Source organism: Varanus komodoensis, unplaced genomic scaffold (genome assembly GCF_004798865.1).
Source record: "Varanus komodoensis strain SLA01 unplaced genomic scaffold, ASM479886v1 scaffold11, whole genome shotgun sequence".
In the NCBI taxonomy this organism is placed as follows: Eukaryota; Metazoa; Chordata; class Lepidosauria; order Squamata; family Varanidae; genus Varanus; species Varanus komodoensis.
Window position 1 is genome coordinate 23,762,205 of NW_025335317.1, and position 22,930 is coordinate 23,785,134.

The 22,930-nt window shown below is 40.4% G+C and overlaps 1 protein-coding gene across 3 annotated transcripts in view; it reads right to left on the bottom strand.

The window, feature by feature from the left end:
* The window catches only part of ATAD1 (ATPase family AAA domain containing 1), a 27,806-nt gene extending 12,911 nt beyond the window's left edge, over nt 1–14,895 (bottom strand). Inside the window, exons 1-4 of one of the 3 annotated variants that reach the window (XM_044420595.1) lie at nt 14,525–14,891; nt 7,636–7,811; nt 3,168–3,266; nt 1,400–1,520 (exon numbers count right to left, since the gene is read on the bottom strand). In XM_044420595.1, coding sequence (XP_044276530.1) covers nt 1,400–1,520; nt 3,168–3,266; nt 7,636–7,797 — 382 coding nt within the window. In that variant the 5' untranslated portion in view covers nt 7,798–7,811; nt 14,525–14,891. Of the gene's footprint in view, nt 1–1,399; nt 1,521–3,167; nt 3,267–7,635; nt 7,817–14,524 lie in introns of all 3 variants that reach the window. The other 2 variants (XM_044420594.1, XM_044420596.1) reach the window with 2 other exon arrangements.
* Between the last annotated feature and the right edge of the window lie 8,035 nt (nt 14,896–22,930).

Genomic DNA, 22,930 nt, shown 5'->3' on the forward strand with positions numbered 1-22,930 from the left:
GCAGAAGAGATTAAGAAGAGGTGGCAAGATTACACAGAGGAACTATACAAGAAAGAGCTTAATGTCCCTGATAACTATGATGGGGTGGTCACTGACCTCGAGCCAGACATCCTGGAATGTGAAGTCAAATGGGCCTTAGGATGTCTGAGCAACAACAAAGCTAGTGGAGGTGACAGTATTCCAGCTGAGCTATTCAAAATCTTAAAAGACGATGCAGTAAAAGTGCTACACTCAATATGCCAGCTAATTTGGAAAACTCAACAGTGGCCACAGGATTGGAAAGGTCAGTTTACATTCCCATTCCAAAGAAGGGCAATGCCAAAGAATGTTCAAACTACCGCACCACTGCACTCATTTCACATGCTAGCAAAATGATGCTCAAAATCCTACAAGCTAGGCTCCAGCAGTATGTGGACTGAGAACTACCAGAAGTACAGGCAGGATTTCGAAGAGGCAGAGGAACTAGAGATCAAATTATCAACACACACTGGATCATGGAGAAAGCTAGGGAGTTCTAGAAAAACATCTATTTCTGCTTCATTGACTATGCTAAAGCCTTTGAATGACAGAAAGTGAAGAGGAACTAAAGAGCCTCTTGATGCAGTTGAAGGAAGAGAGTACAAAGTTGGCTTGAAACTCAACATTAATAAAACCAAGATCATGGCATCTGGTGCTCTCACTTCCTGGCAAATAGATGGGGAAGAAATGGAGGCAGTGACAGATTTTATTTTCCTGGGCTCCAAGATAATCGCAGATGGGGACTGCAGCCAAGAAATTAAAAGACGCTTGCTCCTGGGGAGGAAAGCTATGGCAAATCTAGATAGCATACTAAAAAGCAGAGACATCACCTTGCCAACAAAAGTGCGTATAGTCAAGGCTATGGTTTTCCCAGTTGCAATGTATGGCTGTGAAAGTTGGACCATAAGGAAGGTTGAGCGCCGAAGAATTGAGGCCTTTGAATTGTGGTGCTGGAGGAGACTCCTGCGAGTCCCTTGGATAGCAAGGCGATCAAACTGGTCAGTCCTAGAGGAGATCAACCCTGACTGCTCTTTAGAAGGCCAGATCCTGAAGATGAAACTCAAATACTTTGGCCACCTAATGAGAAGGAAGGACTCCCTGGAGAAGAGCCTAATGCTGGGAACAATAGATGGCAAAAGAAGAAGGGAACGGCAGAGAATGAGGTGGCTGGATGGAGTCACTGAAGCAGTCAGCGTGAGCTTAGGTGGACTCCAGGGGATGGTGGAGGACAGGAAGGCCTGGAGGAATGTTGTCCATGGGGGCATGATGGGTCGGACACGACTTCACGACTAACAACAACAATTCATGGCTTAGCTTTTTTCCTCAAGTAATTTTCCTACAGCCCATTTCAAGAAATCACCAGGGATCTGTTTATAGCTACCTTTTGGTGGCTGTAGCAGTCTGGAGTTCTGAAACAGATGTTTCTTCCTGATTGGCAAAATTACTGTGTCTTTCAAATCTGTAATAACATCATCTAAACCCGCAATATCATTCCATGTTACCTAAGGCACAAATACAGCATTGAAAAAGTTACAATGTAATTATCAAACAAACACATTCTCAAGACTCAAAAGATGCTGGGAACAGTAGTTACATTTTGAGGCTTATTATGCAATTATGTGTAAGTAAATACAATATATAAAAGAGAAGAGGTGAAGTAAGGAAAGACCAAAAGCAAATGAGGGTTGGAATATTCTTTTAATGTTGATCTTGATGGTAATTTAGGGTGCAATCCTAAACTAGATGGCCACAGAAAAGGCTGAAATCCCAGCTCTGACTTTAGTAAAGGAAATCTTAGCTCAGAGTTTGCCCATTCTTTCATTTTGTATCTGAAGTTCATTGTGAGCTATTTCAGAAACAAATCACTCTGTGTTGCTTTATTGGCAGGATGGGTCATCATGTCATGCAAACATGCCCAAGCAAATCATGGTTTCTCTTCTCAGACCCTGGGTTGTTTGATTCTCCTTTGCCCACTCCCTCCCTATGTCCCTAATACTTTTGGGGCACTGCAGTATTCATATGTAAAGAGTCTTAGTTTGTTGGTTGGGGGTTTTTTTTTTTTATCAAAATAACATTTGCTTGCAGCCTGGTAAAACAACCCATGCTTCTGATACACACATAAGAGCAACCCATGGTTTAAAAATCCCACAGTTCACAATCCAATCACACACTATTAGTTCCTTCATGGGCCATTTTCAGTTAACAACCCGTAGCTAACACAAAGTTGTAGGTTCACATATACTGACAACCCATGGTTGTTTGGGTACATGATTGGGTTTGCACTTAACTACATGAAGTACAGGTTGCTGCATCATGTTTTGTTACATTGAAATGCTGCACTATGTTTTAACTATGTGTTAACCAAAGGGTGTAAATATGATGCTTTCCTAAGAAACACATAATTGTGGCTGTGCCACTGCATTATGATTTACTCTATTTCTTATTATCAATCATTATCGATTGTAGTTTTATTACTTAGGTTTAAGTCCATGATAAAAAACTTCATTTTGTATAGTGTATGCATGTAATTATATGCATATAGAACATGTTTTCATAAATTCTAAAAACTGAATTATATGTTTAATACATAAAACTCAAATGGATAAATTAGAGTCATGGGTGGACAGCATGAATGAATTTGCACATTCCACTTGCCAGGACTGATTCATCACTTACTAGCTGGTTTGTCTGATTTCATGTTTCAAAATGCCTTTCCCCCAAAATCTTTATGCAGGACAGATACTCTCTTTGTGGTAAATATACTATATCTGAAAGTCATGATTAACCAATATATAAGCCTATAAATACATAAACATTTCTCCTACATGGATTTGACAAGGCCCATATGACCTTGGGGATGGATTTGTGTCCCACTTGCATTCTATGACTATGATAATATCTAAAAAGAAATGGGCTTGTGGGTTGCCAGAAGTGAAGTCTAATAATGAATTCTATTTTGGTTTTCCTATGCACTAAGAAATTTATCACCAGGCAGTCTCATCCATTTCCTAAGTTAAAATTCTCAATTTATTAAAGTGCAATTCCTGCAAAAACTCAGCATTCATGTTTTACCCCCCAATAATACACTTTACTATCTCTCCAAAGCACTGTTTTTACAAAGGAATAGTAACCAAGAGAAAGCCACTTACATGCATGCTAAGAGGGTCGACGAGATGAGCAGCAATGCTCATTTCATACTCGGATAACTTGACATTTTTTACACCTATTTGCTTCATTAATCTTTCTGCCTATAACAGAAAAACACAAGCATTCAGTAATATGACATCAGATGATCTGTTTAGTCAATACTGCCAGGTATGAATGTTACTTCGTTACTTGAAATATACATTTCAGTGAATTAGGAGATTTGCAAATAAAATCTTCAAATTCTCATTTGAACACAGTAATCCTGTGGTTTTTTCTTTTAGTAAAAGAGGGAAACTTATTTGATAATTGGTCAATAGATCAAGTAAATAAAACTAATTCAGCATATCCATGAAAAATCAAAGTATTCCAACTTTATTTTATTCTTTCACAACCTTTTTGTAATTAAAAAGGATCTTACAACATCCCATCTGAAAGAGAAGGTAAAAAGGATCTTACAACATCCCATCAGTTCATTCTGCTCCATTTACCCTGAGTCACATTTTCTATCAACTCTGAATACAAACTGTTGGGGGGGGGAGGCTCCCCCAAAACTAGCTTTATGAACCAAGAGTTAATCCAGAATTCTTAAAGAGCAGTTTCTGAACAGACTCTCATCATACAAGATTAGATAATGTGCCCCCTCCAGTTGTGGCAACTGGAGAATTGTGGTATATATTTTCATATTAATAGTAATCTGATAATATTTTCACATGCAAAATTATCTTTATAGTTACATGATTTAAGAATAGGCAAGAAAATATTTCTTGCTGTTCAATGGGTAGGCTCTTCTGCTTTGGATCAGTTTGTCAGTCCTGATTATGATTTTCAGCCAGCTTTGTGTATGAAATATAAGTTGCCATCTACAACAGAATGGCAATATATGCAACTTAAAATTTTCTTAGAATCCTGGTTTGGTTCAGCTGCTTTTACAGCTTCAGAGCTGTGGGTTTATTAGGAGACTAAGGCTGAACAATTACATCAGCCTACAATTTATGTAGTAACTTATTAGTGAATAAATATGATACACAGGGCCTTAACCAGGAATGGAATAATGAACCAAACACTCCATCTTGCCCAGTCAATGGAGTGTGTCATTTTTATCTATTTTGCAGTGGGCATGGATCTTAGCCACCTCCCCCCACCAGCAAAAACTGATGTTTCACCTATAGTGGATGCCACAATATCTGTTTGATAAGAAATTGATTAAATCAGCCAACTGTTAGAAGTATAATATTGCTAGTTCTTCTCTTCTTCATATATATTGGCAATGTCAGTGAAGCTTCCTTTTGGGAAGGAGTAATAATTCAGATAAATCTTGTGGTGCAAAGTTCTTTAATATTAACCTACCCATCTCTTGGAATTTAATGAAACGTCAATGAAATTGGACTTTCTGCACCCTTTTGACAGCTAAAAGCCTAATATTACAACATTGGAAAGAGAAATGTCCACCTGCAAAAACAGAATGGGTGTAGAATTTAATGGAACTTTCCATTTTTGAATGGGTTGCCCTTAGGCATAATTTACAAATGGATAAATGTAAATTTGAGGTGCCTTTTCTTTAGCCTACACATTATTTTTAATAACAGTAGCATGTTCTGTCATATACTAACATAGAGATATTCAAGATATATGTAATTAGTGCAATGAATCTGTTTACATTTTATGAAAAAACATAATGTTTTGTTCGTCTCTTTTTTAATATTGTGGTTAGAGGTTTTATTTTATTGTACAATAGAAAATTAATAAGAAAATACAGTAGTTTCTAAGCATTCCTGAATTCTACCATTTATTTTAACTTCAGTTGAAAATAAAATAACACCTATTTTGCAAAGCCTTCATACTTTAATGGCAATTAGCAGAAATCAATGAATCAATTTGTAAGTGAATAGGCAAAGAAAAGCAAGCAGAATACTTTCAAAATCTCAGGTTTACAAGTGTACAAGACTCCTGCTACAGCCTTTAGAGCTAAAGATAATAGTTATCCAGATGTGAAAGTGCTTCACTGAAACAGTAAAAGAGGCTGGATCTTCAATTCATAGTCTGCTTTTCATATTTTATTACATCTACACATTACTGGGTAGAGGCCCACCTATAAATGGGCTCTTAATGTGACCTATTGCTTTTGCCTTTAAAAAATAGCAGCTGCTTTGAGGAAGATATTCCAATTAGGTATACATTATGTCTAAGAACAATTTGGCATTTCTCTTGGATAAAGCTCAACAAGGCAGAGGTATCGTAGTGGTTAAGAGCATGAGACTGGGACTCAAGACGACCTGGGTTCGAGTCCCCGCTCAGCCATGGAGCCAACTGGGTGACTCTGGGCCAGTCACAGACTCTCAGCCCAGCCTACCTCACAGGGTTGTTGTTGTGGGGATAAGATGCAGGAGGAGAATGATGTAAGCTCCCTTTAGCCCTTTGTAGGAAAAAGGCAGGATATAAATCCAAAAATAATAAATAAATAAATAAATAAATAAATAAATGTATGTATGTATGTATGTATGTAAAACATTTCTAATTTGGCATTTCTCTTGGATAAAGCTCAACAAGGCAGAGGTATTTATTTATTTATTTAAAACATTTCTATGCCGCCCCCATTGCAACAAGGCCTCGGGGCGGCTCACAAAGAATACATAAAAACATACATAAATAATAACATAACAATTAAAAAAAATTAAAAACCCCTGGTGCATTCTCGGCTAAAAGTTTTAAAATCCTAATTAATTCAATAATTTAACAATTAAAATAAGTTTTTAAAAAAAAGGTCTTAGCCTGGCACCGAAAAACAAATAACAATGGAGCCAGGCGGACCTCTCTGGGGAGCGCATTCCATAGATGGGGCGCCACCGCAGAGAAAGCCCTCCTCCGGGTACTCACCCTCCTAATATCATTCACAGAGGGTTCCCGGAGAAGGGCATCCATTGCTGATCTCAAGGGGCGGGAGGGCATATATGGGCGCAAGCATTCCTTTAGATATCCAGGTCCCAAGCCGTTTAGGGCTTTACAGGTCATAACCAACACCCTGAATTGGGCCCGGACTTCAATCGGGAGCCAGTGGAGCTGATGGAGAACTGGGGTTATATGAGAACAATGCCCAGTCCTCGTCAGCAATAGCTATACAAGGAAGATGTTGAAAAGAGGGAACAATTACTTATACTAGTTATTAAACATAGAGACAAGATTTAGGTTGAGCATTATTAAAGCTTCAAATGTAAGGTGAAGCCAATAGATGTCCCCTAATGCTGTGGCACATTCATCCCCACGCAAATAGGTAAACCACAACAAAAACTATGCATACTTGGAGTTTAGGTGACAGCCCTGTTGTCAGCCACTGCAAGCAATATTGTGACTGGCCTAAGTAGTTGCATCAGTGCTTAACCAACAAAGGGAGTCTCATGAGATTGCAGACAACTGGTTAAAAACTGGACCCTTGTGTTTAACTGCATTTCTTGACCTCACATGTACCTGGAATTTGCTGGAGTTGAAGGAGAAGTGCAGATGGATCTGTGGAGCATCATCAGCGTCATAAATCACCCCCCACACAAAAACAAAAAAAGAAAAAAACAGGAAGATAACAAGCCACCTAGAGCAGCAGGATTTCTGTTTCTTAGTTCTCTAAGTAATGGCAGCAGAGTTTCAAAATGATGTTTTAAGGGATATTATTAGCATTATTATTTCACTTTTCTGCCAAAGAAGATTAGGGCAATGTACAAAGCTCTTCATCCTTAAAACTCACAACTTTGTAAAGCAGACTGAGAGACTGTGACTCATCGAATCTTACCAAGTGAGCTTTGTCACTCAAAGCTCCCTAATCTAACCATCAAACCAAGGAGGTTATCCAGGACCCAAAATAAGAGATTGGTTCAAATGATTCATGGGGATCTTGTCCACTGAACGTGCGTAATTTGAGGCAAGAACAGTTACCATGTTCCCTCACATTTGTGGGCTACATCAACATGTGTGCCAATGTAAAACTGATGCTTAGTCCTGTATGGTGATTGACCTGAGAAGAAAAGCTAAGTAGATGCTTAGTCTTGCATATGCACATACTCCCTCTGACTCAAAGAGGGAGGAACTAATCTTTACAATAAATTTGGGATACAGATCTCAATTCTATTTATCACGTGACTCCCAAACAGAATATTTGTTTTATATGTTGCTGCTTAACAAAGAATATGGGATATTATCTTTTTAGACTACATATACATATCTGGGAGTAAGTCCCATTGAATGAATTGTATATTTCTGAGTAGAAATACAAACACAGGAGTACAGTTAGTTTCATAATGCCTAAACATTTGGAATTGTGTGTATTCTGTTGCATAGGTATCTGTAAGTTGATAAAAACCTTATTTCGAACACATACTTACATGGTTTGAATTTCAATTCTGGACTTTGTAGTTTGCAATCAGCTTTCTGTTTCCCAATTACAATCTGAGTAAGTTTGATACTTACAAAGAAATATTTATTTACCTGTTTTTGAGCTTCTACTTTTTGTTTCCTTGTGGGATCGATTGCATCTACCATCCATTTAATGGTAAAATAGGTCACAGCACCAAATATTGTCAACCGGAAAATTAAACCAACAACTTCATTCCGACTTAGAGGGCGAGAAAAGGCTTCAGCATGTACCATATTTATGGTTTCACCTATACTGAAGAAAGATAGGAGAAAGGTCACAACCAGTATGTCCACACTTCATGCTAAGCTACAGTAAGTAGTTCTTTCATCTGATAACTCAGATGCATCCCAACAGACAATTAGGTGCACTGTGGCTTACTGTGAGCTGTTTCCCCCTTAGTCCTCCCATTCAGTCCTAGCACAGGTGTTTTTGCAGCAGAACCCCCCATTTCCTTATTCCTTGCAACAATACCCTTTCTATTATTTGTCCACTGATGCTGCTAGCTCTAAAGGAATACCTCTGCTCCATATCAGATCACTAAAGGGATCTAGTTTTCTCATCCCTTATGGACATAGTAACACATTTGCAAATGTGGGTTCTTTTTATATATAACTGGCTTTCCTGCAAGTGTGTAAGACCCATGTTTGCTATTTAGCCAACATACCATTTCCCTGTCAATGTCCTTGTCAATTCCATCCTCCCTCCTCTATGCTTCCTATCAAACATTGCCCCATCACAGACCTAATATTATGACCTCTTATGAACAGAGCAGCACATTCACAAACATATTTTTTAAACCATGCATGACTGTCTGCCTGAACATTTCAATAAGCCCCACTTTTCAGTGTCCTTTTACATTCTATTCTCTACTTCAGTAGTTCCCATGCTAGTGAACTTAAAAAAAAAAAAGAAGAAGAAGACTGTTTCATCTACTCCCAAAGTAATTGTACCCACTCTAAAAGCTTCTTCAGCTGAAGCTGTCAGATGCTTACAGCTGCCCCCACCCTTTCCGACTTATTACTTTCCACCACTGGTCTCTGTTGTTAACTGTGGGTTATGGAGCAGTGTAGTGGACTAGTAAAGATGTGCAGATTTCAAGCTATAATACAGAACTGGATTTATGTAAAAACACAAAGTTTAGGGTAAACACATGCATATTTCAAGGTAAACATAGACAAATTCCAAGGCAAAGCAGGGAAAAGGGAACCCACTGGATTTCAGGATGCTTTCAACAACCCATCACCAGTGAGGGTAATTAGGCAGGTTGTGACCAGATCCCACTAATTTCCCTCTGTGATCCTGTGAATCCAGTCAATATGCACTCTTTAAAAAGCATGCCACATGTAGGATACCATGTGCTACTCACTTTGCAGTAATTCAAACTCTAAGTGTTGTTTTTTAAACATAAGAAAGCATTTCAGAAAGATTATACTTGGCAAAGTGCTAGGTCTCTCAATGTGTTCTACACGTGTTTCACTATTGCAGTCAGCGGTATTTAGAAGCACTGTTCCCACCTTCCGATATGTTCTTGTACATTTAAGACTACACTATGTCAGAATGCTGCCTGCAGCATGTGCTCAACCTGGGTCCTCAGAAGTGCCACATGAGAACTTTACCTACTGAGTAGTGTAGTGGAGAGAAATGCAATTTGCTGAAACAACATATGAATAAGTCTTGCTTGAAATAAGGTGATGTTCTTCCAAAGCCTTCAATGCAGCCCCTCCTACTTGTATATAACCTTTTCCTAGGAGCCACATCCCAAACAAACTTCTATAATACTTTGGGACTTATGCTGCTGCCTTTAAAATGTTCCCACAGATACCCCAACTTAGGGAAAACATGTCATTCCAATGCGATATTGCTAGAAAAATGAAAAGAGAAAAATCATGCCACCGAGAGGGAAAGGCATAGCATAGGAGTTCATATAACTTGGTTAATATTTCAGCTCATTTTCTCATGAATAAAAGGAAAAGGAGCATTGCCAGAAGGAAGACCAGGAGAAACAAAGAAGGGAGGGTGGATGGAAAGGCACTTATACTGGAGCTGCTCTTACTTTTCCTAACTATTTCTACACAGCTCTGACTAAACATGCTTGCCATTAAAAGCTATTGATGGCTTCATGCCCCAGGCCAGCCTATGGCCTACTGCAACAGAAAGAGACATGGAGTGATCAACTTAGTATCTGGGTCAAATGGAATATTTACCCTATGGTTATATCAAGCCTGCATTACTTACAAGTATTAATTGATTAGAATAATACATGCACTGCCAATGTATTTCTTACCCTGCTCTGTAGTCCCTCCTCTTTGCAGCTGACCAGGGCAATAACCATGTATTCCAAGCTAGTGTAAAACAGGGTGCAATCCTATGCATGTTCAGACAGGAAGAAATCTTGTCTAAAGATTACACCCTTAAGAACCTAAAACCCAATGCCCACAGTTCCTAATTCAACTGAGATTCTGCATTAGCTAAACACAAGAGTTTTAACTTTGTTTAGGAACATGCATCATTTCCTCCTATCAAATATAGTTTAATTTTTTAAAGAGCATCGAAGAATACACCAATGAAGACACAAGGAAGTTTGCAGAACACCTCAAGCTTTTTGAAAAAAGTCAGTATTTACTGACTTAATAATGACAAAGTACTCACCATCTATCAGTATAAAAAGCTAGTCAATAAAATGCAGAGTTAGATTGAAGTTGAAAGCAACTGTACATGTAGCTTAATTTGTGTAAACCAATACATATATAATTTACTTAAAACATACAACTGGTGCACCTACAACTGGAGTATTGTGCTCAGTTTTGGGCCCCTCATTACAGAAAGGATATAGCCAGGTTAGTCAGAGCAGCGTAGGGCCACAAGGTTGGTGGCCGGTTTGCAGGGGATGCTGTATGAGGTGAGACTGAGGGAACTGGGTCTCTTCAGCCTGGAGAAGAGGAGACTCAGAGGGGATATGTTGGCGACATACAGGTATGTGCGGGGATGTCGCATGGAGATGGGCAGAGACCTGTTCTCCCCTGCAGAGGAAGGCAGGACACACTCCAACGGAGCAAAGCTCAGGGAGCCAAGGTTCCATTTGGATGCCAGGAAGCACTTCCTGACAGTCAGGACCCCGAGGGTGTGGAATGGGCTTCCAAGAGAGGTCGTTGAGGCCCCATCGGTTGGACATGCACATGGTGGGCATGTTGTGAGCGGAGCCGGCTGGAGCTGGGGGTCAGACTAGATGGACCGGGAAACCCCTTCTGACTCGCTCTGTTTCTATGTTTCTATGTAAGATTTTAGTCAGTCTCCTAGTCATCTTTGTTTTTCCTACAAGATAAAGTGATCCTATAGCCCAGTCGTGGCGAACCTATGGCATGCATGCCACAGTGGGCACACAAAGCCCTCTCTGTCAGCATGCGAGCCAAGTCACCCCAGCATCGCTCCAGCAGCCAAGCATCAGAGAACAGCGCACATAGGGGCCATGTGCATGCTCAGAAAGGAGTAGCAGCACCAGAGATGATGTCATGAGCCGCGACTTGTCCGAGCTTTTGCATGGCTGGTCAGTGCATTGCCAAGGATATATATATATATGCTTGGACTGGCTGTGAGGTGTTTTTTCTAAACTAAAACTTCAGTATTCCAGTTTTATTGCAGCGTTGGCACTTTGTGATAAATAAGTGAGTTTTGGGTTGCAGTTTGGGCACTTGGTCTCTAAAAGGTTCCCCATCACTGCTATAGCCAGTAGATGTCATCTACGAGGGCATGAGACTATTCAGATTTGTTTGGGGCTGGGAATATGTCCTCCAAACCCTTCCCCACTTCACAACTGGTAAAGAAAAAAACCACTCTTAGTTGCCTCTTTGAAATTAGGAAATCAAAGGTATAGGGTTATACTGGGGGGATGGAAAGGGAAGAGACTGAAGCTACCAAGTTATATAATATCCTGATGGGAATCCAGACTCCCACCCTCTCCCTCTGAAGTACCTCAATTGGACAGCTGAAAATGGAAAAGTAGCTAAAGTGCAGAGCAGGAGATGCAGGGAGGCATCCTACTCTTCAGGGGCTTATGAGCATCAGAAGCACAATCAACAGAACTGCAATTAAAGTGTTTGAACTACTACAGCTACATACAAGCAGCTTACCAAATCTGAAACCAACATACCATAAGGGGTACCCTAATATATGTTGTTTATCTATCTAGCTGAGGAGAAATTCTCAAACAAGCTATATGATGTACCTAGCTTGACACATATAGCAATACATTTGCTTCAAAGAAAATCTTCTAGATGAGAGTTCTGTTACTCCTAGGATATACATACAATCCTGCCTATAAGGTGAGGCCTACAAGGTGCAATCCTCTCCTTGTGGCTTGCTCTGGCATTGCAAAAATAATGGTCACATATAATCATCCCTGTCCTGCAACTTTGACATGTAAGCATTAAAATTCCATTAACATGTGGCAGCTGCTTTAAAAAAGTGATGATGACACCGACTTTATGAAGAGACAGTAATCTGTAAACACAATTCACATCATGAGCAACACTCAGACCTAGTTAGGACAACATGACACCCAACTATGGTTTATCATAGATGCTTTGCTGTGTCATGAGATCACAACCCAGCTCAACCAGGGTAGGTTGTTTTTGTTTTCCAAACAACCCACCTGCCGAACCCATAGGTTGCTGCCACCCAGAGTGGGTTGTCAGTTCATCTAAACCTAGACAACATGACTTATACTACAGCCGCTGAACTGCTTGGCAAAGTGGCAAAAATCTCTTGCTGCTCTTGACAGGTGGCTTCCAGGACAGCTTCATGCTGCTGCACTTGGGAGTTACTATCAGAAGCTTCCCCCTATCTGTAGTGGCACAGAACAGCAATTATTGTGGGCAGCTTGAGAGTATTCCTCTGTAGCTGCTCCCGAGGTTTACTCTGCAGCACCACCCCATGTGCAAGGCAGCAATATGGAACAGACTGGGCAACTCCATCTCCTCACCTAGAACAGACCTCTTGAGTCAGAAGTGTGAAGGCCAGCAATCTGCTTGGCAGTGCTGCTCCATGTTTGACTGGCATTGCCAAGTAGATTAGCACCCCATCCTTTCTAATGCATCATGGGCAAATAATATTTTTTTAAATATAGCACAAATAGGGCTTCTGCCCTGAAGTACAATGGGGTCAACTTCCAGCTTTGGCTGGGCAAGGTGCAGCCACCCAATACACAGTGTTGCAGCCAAAGATGTTGACCCTGTTTCTCCTACAGGGCTTTTCTGACTGCTGTGGCAAACTGAAATCAGTTCATAATCATGTCAAAATGGGGGCTTGTTTCTTCTTGCATTGTCCCCTAAGACACCACCTGCAAGTATGAGAGGAAAGGGAAGGGAGCAAAGTACCCACCATTAGCTCAATTGTCTGTCAGACTTATTGTGTGGACTTCAGAAAACAATGCCACTGTGACTAATTGTTGGGTTGTTGTTGGTTTATAACAGGGAAAAGGGGCAGGGCCAAATACAAAAAAATGCCAGTAATGGTTTAACTTAAACTTAAACTTTAATTTACTGCAAGCAATGTGTCCTTAGGAGAGGCATTTCAACATTTTAGAACAGGCGGGAAAACTACACAAAAGGCCAAAAAAAAAAAAAAAAATCAAATGATTGGTAATTCATTGAAATGGGGTTGTCCCAGAAAACAGAAAAAGCATGACTGTGCCTCTATCTTGAGGTTCCTACTCCTACTTTACTAGTAACTATAGAAGACTTTGACATGGTCAAAGCTGCAGCACTGTCCATTTCTGAGCAGTTGCTATGGTGTCAGTCCACTTACAGAAGAGTTCTATGTGTGGAACTCTCCATCAATGAAAACTTCATGCTTGGAGTGAAAACCTGGAATTCAAATATACATGACAAAAGAGCTGCAATTGCATACAATCTCTCCCTTTACATTATTAAACATCTATTTTAGTAATCCTGTAATCCTGTTTGTACAGATCATATGTAAGTCGCTCTGGAAGCCTTTTTACTGAAGTCTGGGATAATATACTTTGAAAAATAAATAGATAGATCTGTGAACTGAATGCATTGAGTGTGGCAAACCACATACACCACAAAATAAAATAGGTACTGTACCTATTTAATCCTCAGAAGCACTGAACATGAATCACTACTACACACAGTGAATTCATGTGTGATATGGTACTTTTGACCCAAAACCAGACAGACAAGATACACTCTGCCAACTGGTGGTCAGGTCTTGTGCACCTTCCCTGTTGGCTTCATCACCTATCCACAGAAAATCATAGAAAAAAAAGAGTTGGACAGGGCCTATAAGGTCAGCAAGTCCAACCCCCTGCTCAATGCAGGACTCCAAGTTAAAGCATCCCTTACAGATGGCTGACCATCTTCTACTTAAATGTCTCCAATGTGGGAGAGACTGAGACCAACCAGCCTAATTTATTCCATTGCCACACTTAAGGAGGCTTAAGTGTTTGGTTACCCATATCAGAATGTAAATAGAAGCAGAGGGCATAGGAATTAGCACAGGTTATGTTCTGGTGCTTCCCCATCTCACCTATCTTACATGATTGTTTTAAGATAAAGTCAGCAAACACACCAAGTATTACCAGAAATGTTTAATGTCATTCTATAACTGAGTTAACAATGAGTTGAATCCAACGTTATTCCTATATAGAAAAGTTCTACTGAAATGAATGGAATTCATGATTAACCTAAGTCCCATTCATTTTAAAAGGTCAACTCTAAGTAGGCCTAACATTAGAGTCAACCCAGTATTAGGTATACCAGGCTATATTGGGAAGAAAGGAATGGAGAAGTCAGCCCAGAGATGAAGGAGTGACCTTGGCCCTGCAGGAAGAACGAGCCTAGCCTTTACAAACAAAAACGAAACAAACACGTTCAAGGAATCGCGGCTGGCATGAAGAGCAAGGACAGGACACCACAAAATTAGATGAAAAAGGAGACTCACCTGATTTTCCTCACTCAAAATCAGCGGAACTTGAAGATGTCTCTACAAGGGCTGCGCGTAGTGACGAAGGCAGACAAGAAGGGTCACCTCACACAGACCCCGTTAACCCCGCCACGCGTGAGCCCCAGGCACCCCTGCAAATATGAAAGCGAAAGAGGCCACCGCCAGGCTGCCTTGCAGTGACCTTCCTAGGCCCCTTTCCTCTTCCTGCGAGGTCGCTTCGGCACCAGGGCAAATGAGGCGCCAAGCGACGGGTCGCGACGCGCAGGAGGCGAGCACCGAAGGACAGCAGGCGACAAGGCGCGCCACACTCACGCACTCCCGGCAGCCACTTAAAAGCCGCCGCGGCGCTCAGCAGGCCTCGCCTCCTTCCCCGTCGACGTCAGGGCCGACGGTGAATTCCCTCCCCTTTGCCCCCGAGCTCCTCACAAAGGTTCCGCCTGAGACGGAAGAACTGAGACCGCGGCCGGCCCTGGCGCTTTCGTGTCTAAAGGCTTTCCTTACTCGCGACAGGATTCCGAGGAGGAAGGCGAGGTCCTGGCCTGGATGCTGCAGATAACCTTCACGGGACGAACTCCTTGTAAGTGGCGGCGCCCCGAAATTTAATTGTCTTCCTGAGGGAGATACCGAGGGCGCCGCCTTTGCTTTCTTTTCCGCGCCAAATTCAAACGTTCTTTTTTGCCGAGGTATTTTAAAATGTTAAACATACAATCCTATTTACTCAGTAGTACATCCCACTATGTTCAGTGGACCTTATTCCCAACAGAGCGTGCATAAGATTGTAGGCTAAGTGTTAATTGAATTGTTTGTTTGCTGGCAATTTTGTTATTATATGAAATTTGTATCTTTACGTCACTGTATGTAAAAGCCTGCGATCCATTAATGGTGAAGGGCAATTTATAAATTTTAAAATAAATGGATGTGTGTAGATTAAATGTGGGGAAGAGGGGACTAGTATTGCTGGATCAAGAGATTTGAATTCTTTGGAATGTGTTGGATAGGGGACAAAAGCTGAACAAAGTTATAAACATTAAAGACTTGATTTGGTAGAAATTTCCCAACATTTCTTCACAACCATGAAGGATAGAAGCAAATAAAGAAATAGCAGAAAAGAGGTTGAGAAGGTCATGGAAAAGGTTGGCAATGTGTGTTGTATATTTAGATTGCAAAATACATAAGATCATTTGCATATATTAAGTGATTTTCTTGTGTCTGTCAAGGGATATTTGTCTTGGTAGTTGTTAGTTGCAGAGGTAACTAAATGAAACTGAGAACAACTTTAGCCTGTCTAAAATATACCACAGGGAAAATAGCAACCACTGATCAGAATGAAATAGTCTTCAGAAAAATATATTCACTGGAGTACTGTAATATCATCCAATTTCTTGCAGTATTCTACTGTGATCAAGCAAATTTCACTGTAGACTGAATTAGCCATTCCTTAAGTTTTAACATTAAGATTCTGAGTTTACATGAACAAATTGGATGAAGCAGTGTATACATTTAAAAATAAAGGAACCATCCATGTGGCTGTGTAACTCTCCAAACTTGGAGGATTACAGGCATTGAATGTGAAAGATGTGTGGAGTAAGGATTGCCTCTGCTCCTCCCTTGCCCACCAAAACACTTAGAATGGTTAATTTGTCTTAAGTATTTACACCTGCTTGTGAGGCACTCCCAGAATTCCTTGTACCCCAGCAAAGCCTCAGTCCTTCCCTCCTAGCCCTTTCAACCCCCCCCCCCCCCCCGTGCTGACCCACAGTTGCTATGGAAAGAACTGAAACAGCTGCAAATGGTTGGAGGAGGCAAAGTCCCAAATGTAGAGGCTCAGGGTCCCATATCCAACCTCAGAATGTATTTCCATGATTGGGGCTGGGGCTCTAACTTATCCTATGATATTCTAGCCAGAAGATTGAGCCCAAATCTAACGGTGTCTGGGTTGCTACATCAGAAATATGTAAGGGCTTACTTCCCATAAGAAGTTCAGCAAAAGATGAATTAAAGATTAATTAAAATAATTTAAATATATTTTATCTTACCCAAAGATTCCATGTTTATAACAGGCACAATCACTTTCTAATAGCTGATGGAGTTGAAAATGCTAACTAATGAATCCCCCTTTCTACCTGCTCTCTTCATTTTTCATCCCATCCTGCCTTTTTATTTGTGCATTTAATTATTTATATGGTCACACTATATAATAATCAACTTCAATACATGGTCACACTATATAATTCTCAACTTTAATACAATTACATAATGTAAGAGTTTTAAAAATCAGCAAGGCCACATAATATAATGGATTTGTGATCTCTACATGCATAATACAATGGTTTTGTGACTAGCTCAAACATAATAATATAGCAGACATGAGACCAACACACAGACTGGGTTTTATTTCTAACAGCTTTAAAGCTTAACTACTAAACTAGTCCAGTGCCTAATAATGCTCATCATTTAACATGCTAGCTTTTAATCCATAGTTTACAGACTCTAATGTTGTTGAATGATGGGAGATGTGGGACAGATAAAAAGCAGTGGTTCCGTAGACAACACTTGCTTAAATTATGGAATTTGCTATCACAAGATGAATATTCACTTGGCTGGCTTTAAAGGGGGATTCGTGGAGGGGGAACATGAGAGCAAGTTCATGGAGAAAAAACTGTTAATGGCTGCTAGTCATGATGGCAATATGCTGGTTGTATCCTCACATCATGACAAGCCATGCTGGAAGTGGCACAGTGCTTCACTATGGCTTGTTATGTGTGATCCCAGTTATAATGTTTCCATTTGGTGGCAGCAGACACTCCAGCCTCCATTGTTTTTGCTATCCTGTTCTGAGTGGCAGCTGCTAAGGCAGCTGCAGGTGTGCTCTGATGGGCTGCCTTGTACTGCTTTTCTCCTCTTTCTTCCCAGTACCTGCTGCAGCTCTGAAATCTTGGTGACAGCAGGACATTGCACTGTGCCATCTTCAGCAGCAGTGACCTTGGAGGCATGCTTGGCATTCCTGTGGGATTGCTACAGGTTGCTTGAGTAGTGCTTTCAAACTTTGGTGCATTTGCTCTGCTTTTAGAGCCAGTGGTCTCCTCTTGTGAAAGCTTCCCTACATAAGAGGAGCACAGCCTTGCATGCAGGGAAAACCAAAAGGGTGATCACCTTCAGGGACTCAGGTTTCCTCGCTCTCCCCCCCCCCCACCTTCTCTGCATTTCTATTCTGTCCCTGGCATTCCTGAGGGTTACTGGCAAATGCTTCTCTCCTGCACCCCCTGCCCCACCACAACTGCAGATCAAACATCCTTTGCAGCCATCCAGAAAACTTTCCCAGGCAGATGCCTACACAGGGACTCTTGGGGAAGTCTTTCCAGCAGCTTCTGTGCCTTGGGGGGGTGCAGGGTGTGTGGACTCGTGTTGCGAGAGAAATGGGTGTGTGGGTGGTGTGCTTGCGCATTGGGGCTGAGCAGCAAGGTGCATCAGTACTACTCTATTGAGTAGGTAGTTGCTTTGCTTTGCAGCAGAAAAATACCCATGCCAAAAAAGGCAGCTGGCTGAGGCCACACCCAAGGGACTGCATGGGCCAATGAGGGAGAGGCAGGCAGGAGCAGTGCACTCTGGGATTGATTTTGAGCTGTGGGAGCTGCTGAGACACATGCTACCATTTGGAGGGAAGATGGAGAAACAGGCAAACCATACATACATAGAAACCTCACAAATGTGTGAATCCAGGACACAAGGTGAGATTCTGTGCCATGTCGCATTGCTTAGCGTCAGATGTGTACGTGGCTGCTACCTCCAGTATCAGAGGCACTATGCATCTGTATGGTGGTTGCTAGGAGGAGCAGAGACCTCGAACTCATGTCCTGATTGTGGGTTTCCCATACGCATCTGGGAACAGAATGTGGGACTAGCTTGATCATTGTTCTGATCCAGCAGGGCTCTTCTTATATTCTCCCCAACTCTCCCTAAAATATACATGCTTTTTAAAGTATTTCAAGGGTGGTTCAGAAGTACAAAAATGATCCATTAATTCAACAAATTGCAATTGCACACCAAGTAAAACCAGCATAAAATCTAATTATGACAGTTTTATTTCACTATCTTTAGAGGTCCCTGGTACTTTGATCCATGCAATTCAAATTGCTTTTCTTTAAACAGGAGAAAAATATTGCATACAAAAATGACTGAGTTAGATTTTTTCCATGACCATCCAGCTTACGTTATAGGGGGGTGAATTTATGCCTTTATCCTTTGTCTTTTTTCTGTGAAACAGAAGCTGCTGTGTATGCAGGTATGTTTATTTTCTGTTTGGTATTGTAAGACTTAGAGTTTCAATGAGAGAGAATTATAGGAACTAGGGGTCTGCTGGAAACTTCCTTAATAGTCATTAGCAAAGTTGCCAGGCATATCTTTGCATAAGAAAATTACAGGTACATGGTCCTGGAAGGTGAGGAGATGGTTGGAGGAGGAGGAGGCAAGCATGTTGTGAGTGAGAACCAGTAGAGGTAGTTTTTCAAGTGAGACATAGAAAGATGCATAGAACTGAGTTTGAAGGTTTCTGTAAGTTAACTGTCTCTCCCTGGAGTTGTGAGTGGGTTTGGTTATCTGTTAAAATGTTAAGCTGTGATTCCAAGAATGTTCAATATGTATGTTTTTCTAAATAAATGTGACTATTACAAACATCATAAACCTCTAGTGATCTTCTTCTAAAGGAAACTGAAATTGGGTAATGTATCCTTGGAAATTGTTATTGCTCAGGGAAGCAGTAAAACAATATAAATGAAAGATTTCTTTCAAGTTGCCTTTTGTAGTGTGTTGTATACTTTAAATTGCAAATGTGGGTAGTGGAAATGTGTTCTTTATTGATGTTTGAATGTGATTTTTTTTCCTATCAGTGATGAAGAAGAATTTCAAGCATTTTGATTTACCTTCAATGAGCTTTTTGTGAATATATTTCTATAGAATTCGTAACTTATGTATTATTTATCAAACTATATTAGATATCAGGATTGTATTATTCTTATTATACTGTAACTTTATATTTGTGATGTATTGACCCTGGGATATGGAATTTGCTTTTTATTGCAGTTTGCAAAAATAAAATTTAAAAATTTGTTCTTTGCTCAAATGGTCTAATTGCTATTTTTATTTGTGCAATCTTGGTGCTTTAAGATCATTTCATGTAACTTTATTTCTTTATGTATGATGAATGTCTGCTCACTACGGATGTAAAATATAGGTGGTAGTTATCTAGCTTTAGCACAATCACTGATCTGGTTTGTAAAAAAGCTATGTCCAGCTATATTGGATTGTAAAAAATTGTGAGTGCTCTGATTCTTTCTGTTGTACTGCTCCTATGGATAGATTGGTATGCATTATTCTTTCTAGAATAGTTTAGAAATGAGTGTAAGTCTTACAGATTGAACCTATAGATCAACTCTTATAAATCTATTTTTAAAAGGTTAACAAACTTGTGATTTGCCAGACTGTAGACTAATAATTTCTGAAATATGTCATTGGGAGATAACATTCTGTGTTGCTAGTATTTCTTGCCCCTATCTGATTAGTCTAAGCTGCTGTTGTGCAAGTTAGCTACTTGTGCCAATAAAGAGGAAGCAGAATTCAATGCTGCCTTGCATCTCTAGAAACTTCAACCTGTATGGATTGTGCAGGATTCTGCAGAGCTTTGCAACTTATATAATTCAAAAGACCCAGAAATAAAGGACTTAAACTTCTGTAGCTCCACACTAACCTGAAGAGACAGTCCTCTACTGTCAGCACCAGGACCTTAATGGAGGATGCTAAGACACTTCTTGAAGTTATCTGCATTAGTTATTTGAAAGGCTTTTTTTAGATTGAAGAGAACAAGAGATACACAAAGCACATTGAATGATGGTGATAAACTCTTACCTGAAATGACTTTTAAAAGCTACTTTTCTGCATTTATTTCAACATATTCATTTGTTTCCCCCTGGCATGTGGCTAAGAAATAGAAGCTAGCTTACTGAGATGTTTAAAAGACCTTTGGAGATGTGGTAATGTATGGTTATATTGAAATTTCTCTTGCAGCCTCTGCTAACTTTGTAACATAAAAATTTATTACAACTTTTAATTGAAAGACATAGGAAGGTAGTTACCCATGATCCTTCAATGTGACCTTTGCAGATGTCCATCTGCATTGCTTTGGGGTGAAGTAATGACCACAGTTCTGGGATATATCAGTCATGAAGTAATGATGTGTGGTTTGAAATGTTAATTCTCCAGTCCCATAAAGTAGATTGATAGATGAGGCATAAAATGGTTCCAGATGCTGTGTTTTCCTTACTGTTCAGCTGTGCTCTTTTTCTCTAGTTCTGTAACCCAGAGCTATGTGAAAGAAGGCCACCTGCAACTTCCTATTTACCTGCATGTAGAAGAATGCTTTGAATGTATTTGGGAAATGGTATGTTGCTGCTTCATTTTATTTATGAATAGCTGAAAACCTGTTGCAAACAGTTGGAAGTGTGTTACCTGGCTAGTGATGGCTTGAGAAATGTATGCATAAAATCATATTAACTAACAGTGAATTCATTCTTCTTGTGGTTGATCCCTCTGTCACCAAAACATTACCATCTATTCATAAAAGGGAGGCATCTGAAGCTCAATCCAGACATGATTGATGCTGTTAGTGGGTGGCTTTTCTGAAGAACTGGGTTGTTTTTCAACCACTCCCCCTGAAGGAGCAGCTTCAAAGCTTATGGGTTCTCCTTGGACCACCTTTGTCACCTGAGGTCCAGGTGGCTTCTGTGGCATGGGGTGCTTTTTATCAGCTTCAGTTGGTGGCCCAGCTACTACTCAATCTGGGTAGGGATAACTGAGTTACAGTAATCTATCCTCTAGTAAACTTTATGTTAAACTATTGTAAGGTACTCCCACCACTTCCACATTTCCTTAGCAGGTAAGACTTCTTTGAAGACTATTGAGAATCTGCAGCTTGTGCAAAATGCAAGCAGCCAGAGTAATAACTGGGACCAGGAGATCTGAACATATAAGTCCAATTCTGTCCTAGTTGCACTGGCTGTCTCTATCCTTCTGAGTCCAAATCAAGGTGTTGGTTTTATCTGTAAAGCCCGGCATGGCTTAGGACTGCAGTACCTGATAGAACATTTCTCTGGACCTCACTCCTTTCTGACACTATGATATACATCCAAAGCCTTCCTTTAGGTTCTACGTCCAGGAGATGGTCAGAGAAGGCAACAGGGATGAGAGCCTTCTGCTTGGTTGCCCCCTGATTATGGAATGACCTCCCCACTGAGTCTTGCCTGAAAGCAACATTGTCCTATTTTTTGGCACCAGGTTAAGACTGTCCCCTACTCAAGCATTTTTAATGACATATGATGGCATATGGCAGCTGTTTTAACAGGTTTAGTTTTTTTAATTTAGGGTTTAATTTGAAATTTTGGAATTGTATGCTGTATTTTATTTCATTTGTATTTTATTCTTGTATTTGGATTTCAGCATCATCCCTTTTCTCTACTTGTTTTTTGAACTGCTGTGAACAACTTGCTGTGAACAACAATGAAATTAACAATCAGTAAGTTTGTTGGCCAAAACACCCTAAAAGAGTATGCACTGAAAACAAGCCCTGTGAGGACTGAACATGCACTAGTGTAGCCATATCTAACTCATTCAGGGCTCCAGTCTGATCCCCTGGGATTTTCCAAATAGTCACACTCCCTTTCTCTGGCCCCATTTGGGATTTTCTGACTTGTGTGCAGCTTTTCCCCTGCTCACAATGCTTGAAATACCCCTTCTGGGAATAAAAGTTTTAAGCTAAAATTTGCTGGTTTTTATGGCCCACCCTGTTGGCCTTGTGCTTTGCTCACCGCTGGGATGCAATCCCCCAGAGTTTCTTTGAAATTGAATTCACCTGTTGGACTGGAAGACCTTGTACACTTCCTGTACATAGGAATGCACTGTTCAGTAACATACAGATGAGAATTTTTTTTTCATGTGATTAAAAAGCATCAGGAAACTTCAATTGAAATGCTGCTGCATTTTGTTTGTTGGAGCACATTGCTTTGGTTTTTTGTGGTCATTGGCTATCTTGTAGTTTCTAGGCCTAGTTTAAAGTGATGTGTCTCACTTGTAAAGCCTCAGATATTTTGAGACCTGGGCACCTTACTTTTCCCTCTCTTCCTATATATTTCTTCCTATGTATTCAGAGGTCCTGGTGCAAGTTCCAGCACTGACTGAAGAAGTCCACCTGACCTTTATTTTTGTTCCACTGTCTTAAGATCTGGGTTGTGGGTCAAGCTTTTAGTGGATACTGATGGACAGTGGAATGTGCATGGATGTGGGATGTACCCCTATTATTCCAGGGGTGTTGTGCTGTCAGTTTCTAGGCTGTTTACTAACATTTTAATTGTTGTT